This window comes from Pollicipes pollicipes, unplaced genomic scaffold (genome assembly GCF_011947565.3).
Source record: "Pollicipes pollicipes isolate AB1234 unplaced genomic scaffold, Ppol_2.1 Scaffold_6138;HRSCAF=7277_pilon_pilon_pilon, whole genome shotgun sequence".
NCBI lineage: Eukaryota > Metazoa > Arthropoda > Thecostraca > Pollicipedomorpha > Pollicipedidae > Pollicipes > Pollicipes pollicipes.
Window position 1 is genome coordinate 18,798,149 of NW_023596818.1, and position 8,551 is coordinate 18,806,699.

At 52.6% G+C, this 8,551-nt stretch overlaps 1 protein-coding gene across 1 annotated transcript in view; it reads right to left on the reverse strand.

Annotated features, from left to right (window-relative positions):
* The window catches only part of LOC119105404 (nuclear hormone receptor E75), an 80,367-nt gene extending 77,423 nt beyond the window's left edge, over positions 1-2,944 (reverse strand). Inside the window, exon 1 of the mRNA XM_037228870.1 lies at positions 2,698-2,944. Coding sequence (XP_037084765.1) covers positions 2,698-2,944 — 247 coding nt within the window. The remainder of the gene's footprint in view (positions 1-2,697) is intronic.
* Positions 2,945-8,551: the final 5,607 nt, after the last annotated feature.

Consider the following 8,551-nt stretch of genomic DNA (forward strand, 5'->3'; position numbering starts at 1 on the left):
TGCCGACAAGTAACAAAAGGAACGGAGCACACTGCGGAATGAGTATGTATACTACGTACCTTTACACTACTGAGCATCGCACCACTGCTTACTCCAAACTTGCCTGATGCACAACACAACTCGGTCCATTCGGGCCAGCTGAGCCTGCATTCAGTCTGCCAGCCGGCATATCCTCGCTTGTCGAAGAAATACGTGCGATGATTTCAATGCCGAATAAGGATACCTTTCCTTCCATTCGAATATTTTTCATACAGGAATGTTTGCGTTCCAGCCTAGGATCCTGTAATCGCGTGAATCCATTTGCAGTACACGTGCAGACTGGCACACGTACGCCACAAAATCGCTTGAGACGCCGCCTCCGTCGCGAACTATCTTTAGAAAGCAAAATGGATTATCATATCCCACGAAACCAAAAACGGTGGTGGCGTGGGGTGTTCATCCAGCTGCACAACATTTCTACCTACAACTCTGCACCACGTTAGTTCACACCGACGTCCCGTGCATAAAATGGGTCGCGAGGTAATGACCTCACAAAACGAGCATGCAACTCAATGCTGTGATTCGTTAGTAATCCATATTCTCCTCAAAAGTAACTTTGAGGCAGATAAGCAGTGATACAAAAGTATAAATCCGGCAACACTAGTTTCTCCGAACCCAATCACATCGCATTTCGTTAATGTATCTCAAATCATAGTGCAGTGCGCTATGCACGACATAGTGTACGCTGAACACTTACACTTAGCGTTCTAGTCACGTCTGCTTTGACTGGTGCTGTAACACCTGCTGCTCGCATTATCGGCGAGCGCGTCACCCGGAGACCCCCCAGGCTACGGATATCATCATCTCATCTCTCACCACCCCATCTCAGGACTCCATCGATGCCCGTGAATCTCGCGAAATGATAACCTATTGCCATCGTTTATCTGAATCTTGAGGCTGGTGACGGTTTAGGTCATGTTGAGCCTGATAAACCGCATTCACCATTATGATTTATGGAGCGAATGAAACCTCCTGTACTTCGGGGAAGTTCTACAACTTTGCCGAGGCAGGTTCCTAATCCAATACACTTCCGAATTTTAACCCAAGTCGTATGAATGTCAAAGGAAGCACATTGGCAGCATAACTCTGGCAGCGCATTTCTAATAACCACCGACTTTCAGAAAGCAACACCAAAGGCCAAGGACGCAGACCCGGCAGAGGCCGGGTTCAGGCCGCCAGGCGACAAGGTACAACGTTCGCGGACTGCTGTCCGGTCCGGGGGTGCAAAGCGCGGGTTCCCACGCTTTGTGGTCAGTGCGCGGAATGCGGGATCCCTTTCCGGTTTATTCGTTGTTTGTAAATCTTGCGTCACCACCCCAGCCAGGCCACTGGACTGGTCACCCATTACTGACCAAGGTCTGGTCTGGTCTGTCCGTCGGCATGAGCCCAAGCCACAACACCAGACCAATCGGCAATCAGCCTCAACGTTTGTCCAATAACGCCTCGCCGGCCAAACCACGGTATGCAATGTGGACATCACCTGGCCGCGCGCGGCTCTGGCTTGGCGCGCCTCCAACCGCCCGCATGCGGTAACGTCCGTGAGACACCATCCGCATACCGCACCTATTCACATCCTATGACCATAGACCGTCCGCGGTTGACAAGATCTCATCCGACCGCGCGCAACACCGGTCTTACACGACGGTCCCCGTGCAACTTCATAAAGCCACTCGCATGCCGCTGACGCACGGCTCCCGTCGAAGCCAACGGCGCGGTGCCCCCCCCCCCCCCCCCGCCCCCCCAACACCATCACCCAGGCGATCCACCTCCACCTGCCCGCAACAACCTGATCCGTGCGCCCAGACAGCCGTCGGTTTGTTTTGCACTGGCGGCGCGCGCAGCCGCCGCCGCCGCCGCCGCCGCCGCCGGAACCTCACCCGGTGAGGACGGTCCCCGCATGATGTCGGCCGTGGCGCGTGACTGCACGCCCCCATCGGCACGAAGCCCCGCAGCGTGGTCAGAAGCTCGAACGCCGACGGGGAGGGGCGACGGCGGCTGCCGCCCACCGCCAGCGCTCGCAGGCGTGCAGCGGGCGCCGGGACTGAGGCATGGGTACGCGAGCCGATGGGACCGCCGAGCGCCTCCGAATCCCAGTTACCCTCGTGCAGGATGGGCGATTTTAGTGTTTTGACGTGCAAAACCACAGAAAAAAGACCGGGATCCTGTGTGAAACGGGATCGGTGTAACACTGGGGATGCGGCTGCAGCCCTGCACTGTCGCCTCGTGTTAGGTGGACGACAGCGGATACATATCCGCCAGCATCCCGCAGTGAGCACGGAAATGCTTTCCATCCAGGGGCATCCAAAGCAGCATAACTCCGAAGGCATGAACAAGGCACCAGGGATGGTGTGTTTGCAAACGATGCATCAACAGTGTTGACGGCGGCCGTCTTCCACGTGCTCCGCCTTCTGCCCCTCGGCGCATGACCTCTGCCCGGTCAGTGGGTCAGACCGGCGCCACGTGTTCAGCCGCACCTGGCCGCACGCTGACCTCGCTCGCCGCGTCACGTGTCGTCAGCGAGCCGACACCTCTCCGCATGCGGATCCCAGACCCTCTCGCGACGTGCTCTCGTCGTTACGAGGCAGACCAGACCTGCAGCACGAATGCCTCACATCCGGCCGATACCGCCCGCGGCGGCGCCGCCTGGCGGTGACCTACCTAGGTCAGGTATAGAGCTGGACGGCTCCTCGACCCGCTCCCGTTTGATGGAGCCGCTCTGCCGGATGCGTGGACGGGCCGGCGCCGCCGGAGCCCGCATCGTCTGCTGCGTTGACGGTGGCGGCGGCGGCGGCGGAGGCGGAGGCGGAGGAGGTGGCGGCGGCGGCGGTGGCGGCGGGCGCATCAACGTAGTTGAAGACACCACGCCCACATCGCCGGCCGCTGCGGCACCTGCCCGACACGACATCTCGGCCACGCGACTCCAACTGGCGGCGCGCCGCGCCATTCACGGGCGCGACATTGAAATCGCCCTACGCTGGCCCCGCTTGGAACGGCGCGCGCCATTGGCCGCCCGGCCGCGCCGCGCCGCCGACCGACCAATCGCGGCGCCGCTTGGAATCGATACGCTTGTAGGGTGAATGCCCGGGTTCCCCTGTCGGTCGACGGCAGACGGCGAGGGGCGGGTGGGCGCCGGGAGCGATGGGGAGGGGGTTGACCCGCTGCCGGTGCCGGCGGCGTTTGGGAGTGACCTAAGGTGGTGGAAGGGTGAGCTGACCAAGCACGATGTGGTCCTGTGCGGGTTCGTCAGGGTCAGGGGTTTTGGGACCACTTATTCCGTGGCCTTGTCCTTGAAATTTCACGCGGTCCTCCCGCGGGTAAATGGCGATGCCCCTTTCCTAGTGCTGCCACCTGTTCGCTAAGGCATGTACTGAAGCTTCGTGTGCGAACCGAGAGGTTTACACAAAGTACGTAGCGAATTCTCAGGAATTCGATCCAAATTCGTACGAGTTCGGAGGAAAATTGAAATTTAGCCCAGCGTGAGCAAATAACCGTTCCATACCTGACTTAGGTTACTACTTTAACCATCTTTCACGATGTCCCGATGCCCATGGGACGCCTGTATTGGAGTAAACGGATGAGCTGATGTTGGCCGCCGCCTTCCGTTTTCTGTCATGCGCGTGGCGGTAACTAATGTACGTAATGACGGCTTAGTAAGGCTTGCGACATAGCCCAGAGACAACGCCTGAAGTAAGGAGCTTGTATTGCTGACCATATCGTTTAAGTACGCTGCACGCGCGCACCTTGCCGTCACTCAGCCGCCAAAGCCACTCGTTCTACAGTTTACATTACTCTTCCCAAATAAGCAGCTGTGCAATAGAAGACTCTTGCTGCAACCGAGGGGGCTGTAATGAAATTTCTGCCATACGAATGTGCTGGATAATGTGTTCACTTGACTATTAAACTCACCCGTCGTCCGTTACATTCACCTTTATGGTGCATGAGTCGAATCAAATCACGTGGAGCGCGTGCGCACGCCTCGAAAACTGGATCTACCGTTACCGTCAGCCCATTCAGCACAGCCCGTTGCCCTCGGTTGGTGTGGCGGGATGCTGTCTGGAAAGCTGTTGCCAAGTTTCTTAGGATCTGCGTAAAGACGTTTCCGTCGAAATGGACGACCTTATGAGGATTTTTTTGCCGAACGTTTGCGATCTCTAGTTGCTGATTACGCTTGTACACATGAATGCGTGTTTTATCTTCATTTACGGCTTGACGACAACGAGATTGAGTAATGGTCCGATATAGTAATGACAAAATAGATTTACTGTTCAATAAATCCAGCCGGATAATAACACCGAACTCCTTGATCCCAGGCAGAATAACAACTTGCGATGTGTACTGGATGTCCACAGATAACTTATGAGAGCTCCGATTTGTCCTCAAGATATCACTGAGCTGCTGATGTTCGTTAAGACGGCCAAGCTTCCGGCTCTGTTGAACAAGATAGCGAAGCGGCCTTCCAGCAATGCCAAGCCATACTCCTCAGGGCATCTGTCTTAAAGATATCCTAGCCCATTGCTTAAGGTATTAGACTGTGATATGGGTTTTGAGAACATACGAATGCTACATATAGTCCAATTGCTTAGAGGCGTCTGTAATTCGATATCATCTGAATAATTACTCACTTGTTATCACATCTTCTTGCGCCTCATCATGATCAAATGTCTACGCCCGAATAACGTCCTAAGTATTTACCTCCGTCTTAACGTGTGCTTGGCAAGCTGATCTGCATACTTGTGTAAAAAGCTTACTGGCTGTCACTGAGTGACTTCAGCTTATTTCTACTTCCAAGTTGTCCTGCAACAATCTCGAGGTGTCCTTCTGGCCAGCGGACCCTGAATCAACTGAAATTTTGGCATTTGCCGCAAAGCCGCAAGTTTCTGGTGGAGTTGTCTATCTCATGAGGCGTTTTCAGCGTAAACCAAACCGGTTGAATGTCTTCAGGTTTTGCATGGTCCAGGGTCTTTGACTCGGTTTCGAAGCCTTTGAAGGCCGTGGGTCTTTCGACCGTGTTGAGGGTTTTCAAAACCCTTCAAACATTGTGTTGACCCATGTGCATATGCTGCGGGAGTCCATGGACCGCCATGAAGCCATGTCTGAATCTGGACATCGCGAGCCTTGCTAGCCAGACTGGCGAGCTCTCACGATATTTAAACATCATTTATTCTCCATGGCAGGTCGTAGATGTTCCGATATTGACTTGAGCCTTTGGTTCGAGCCGATGAGCCCTCCAGGCCTATCCGATCCGATCAGAAAATGATCAGAACCTGCTCATCAGGCCTGTTAAATCGACATTCAGAGACGCCAAAGAGGCTGCAAGATTATCGCGAAATTAAAACAATGCAGGTGTATCCCGCTTTGGCACGAAACCCCAAGTTGCACAGGAAAAGTGTTTGATGGGGTCGTAGAGGAGCACGAAGGGCCCCGCGAGCAAAGAACCGGATGGAGAAGGGCCACTTGAAAGGCTGAAGGGCGCGAAGTGCCGAAGGGCTATCTGTAGGTCACATTAAAGATCCCGGTCTGTAGGGTTGTAATCTCGAAAGTCAGTCAGAGGGCCCTGTCCCACTAAGAGAACCTTGCAACAATCCAGGGTCCTTTTTTCGCCAGAGACCACCAACACGGAACAGCCGAATCCGTCTTGGTCTAGGCCCTGGGGCCATTTCCTCAGCAGGAAAGAGGTCAGTGTCCGCGCTTTGCGTTGGCCCCTGAACCAGTGAGGGGCCACGAGGTATCGATTGAAGGCGTATCACAAGGTCCTACGCTGTAAAGGGTCCCAGAGTCGGCCAGGGGAACGTTCGCTTAACAGGAACATGGACAGAACCCCGAATGCCTCCGGGCTCCTTGCGGCGGCTGGAGCCTGGTAATGATCGTTGGGTTTTCAGGGCGTGCATGCCTCTGTGGCCATGCCTGCCATGCCTCTGCGACTGGGGGTCCCCCGACAACTAAAGGAGATACGAAAACTGGTGATGCGAGTCCATAATGAGACAATGGAAAGGCCCTGCGTCACGCAGAGTACCCAGCACAAAACGAGGGTCCTCCGCCCCATTTCAGCCAAGTGAAGTCAGTCAGATTAAGCTAGCCGAACGTTAAGCCGAAGTGCAGAGCCCAGAGGATCTCCTGCGTCAAGGAGGGGTCCGATGCACGCTGTATCCTTTTAAGAGCCTCCGGAGTAACCAGGAGACCCTGCCCATGTGTCACCAGAGTGACAGCCGGTGGGCACATCGCCCTAGAACGTAATGGCCATTCAGCCCTTGGCAGGGAACAATAATGCGCACCCTAGTTTTCTTCCCAGGTGGACCTGCCCGAAGAAACTCAAGAGGTGTCAGTGTTCAACACGCGCTCGGATGGGGGGTCAAATTGACCTCAGAAGGTTGTTCCAGAATAGTTTCCGAACAGCGCTGTAAAGCCATACCAAATTTTGCATAGCTGCAGATAATTTAATATCGGATCGTCTGGCATCAGAAATTTAGATGCACCTTGCAAGGCCGCTGACCTATGGCGGGTCAAAGTCAGGCCATGGTTTCAGCGAAGGCAATATCCAGGGAATCGTTCAATCTGATCCAACAACGGAGTGTTAGACGAAGCCATACATCTCTGAGATACTTTCTTAGACAACACAACAATAGAATGAACAAATTGCATTGACCTAAGGTCAGGTATGAAGGTTAAACCAAGGTCAAAACCAACCTGTTTTATCACTTAAGCGCTTGCTGCATGGGGTAGCTCCTGGTGCTCATTTCGATTTTATTGATAACAGGAATCGCATTATGCACCTTCCATAGACTTGTTAGATGTCAGATTAGGTCACTCATCTAGAATGACTCAGGTCAACACTTTGTTTTTAGAAACGTACTGCCTAGCGTGATCGTTGTCGCTTATCCAGACGCAAAACTCAAAGCGGTCTTGTATGATTTTGGTCACCATGACCTTTAAAAGGTCAAATAAGGTCACTGACCCTAGGTGAACATGTGACCTCTTGCTTAGAACAGTTATATAGGTTCTAGAGGCCCTTTGGAGACTAACCTGGAATTTAACCTTGTCTGACCTTATTTGACCCGAAGGTCATGACTTGCGAACCTCAAACTTTGACCTAAGTGAGCTTACGTACAGGTAACACACACTGTGAATTTGGTGTCTCTCATTCCCTTAGTTCCTGAGATCTCAGGGGGGTCAAATTGACCCTCCACCCGAGCGACGGGTATCTAACCGGCCACCCGGGCGCGTATTAATGGAGAGGATCGAAGCAAAGCCGAAAATGGAAAAGGCCAACCATGTTGGTCTGAGGACGTCCATCCTTTTACGGAGGCGTCTAGTAAAACAAGTTTTGAGGCTGCGCGCGCACAATCTTAGGAGCAAGAACAACGATGGCCGAAGTGGCAGTTTCCGTAAACTGTGCGATGATGGCCGCTGCATATAACACTGAGCGACGGGGTCGGGTGCGCGAGAACAACTGTCGTGAAGTAATGCCTCCGAAAATCACTTAAAGCCGATTCCTACCGTTCAGCGGTTATCTTGAAGCGTATAATGCACCGTTAAAGATTTGAGGTTGACCTTTGAACGGGTTGATAGTTACAATGCAAAATTACTCGGCCTACCTCCAAGCTATACCAACAAATGGACTGCTCCCCGGATTTGGGGTACTTTCTCCACAAAGCTAGGGGAAGCCCAAGTTGAGGGGTGGGGGTGGGGGGTTGAAGCCTCCCAAGTGAATGGGAAGCAAACAGCACCCCAGATACAAATGCACCAGGTTAGTGTCAATGGCTCACTAGAAGTCGCAGGTGGACCTGCAGTGATAGCATTGTTAGCACTGCATTAAAGGCATCGTCGCAAGCAGCATTGGTTGCATTGTCATCCCCACCACGTTTTGTGAAGTAACGCTGTCTATGTCAGCTGAAATTTGCGGATCAAAACAGGTAAGCGGGGTGACATTGGGCTTAGATCCATTATCTATCGTCCATACTTGAGATGAACTGTATAAAGACAATAAGTTCATGTTACCTGATATATATTCTTATCAGTCATAGAAGATCATAACTATTGCCGGCGACTTTCTCCATTTAGCTTATCTTCCCTAGGTTAACTTCGGTTGGCCTGTTTTAAGTATTTTGTAATCTTGCACCACCGTGCACTCAATACAGATAAATACTTTAGAACGTCTGTTCTTCGACAGACTTGCGTTGTTGGGCGTTTCAGAGGCGTTCAGTGAACGCTAATTACAACTGACATGGCCTCGACAAAGAAGTCATTCGTGATTTGTTAAAGCTACAATCTTTGAATTTCCTTAAAAGATGCGAAGTTGTTAACAACTAAGATACCAAAGATTCCAGTGTCACGCCTTAGTCCGAAAAAAGTCCGAGAAATGTTTTAGCAAAACCCCGGGGCCTTCCCTGGGATCACCTGCCGAGTGAGTGCTAAACTGGGTTCGAAACTCAGGCTTAAAGAGCAGACTTCACTGTGATTAACACTCAGTCAATGATTTCTTCTTAAGTGCCTTGTTTACCGTTATCACCGAAAA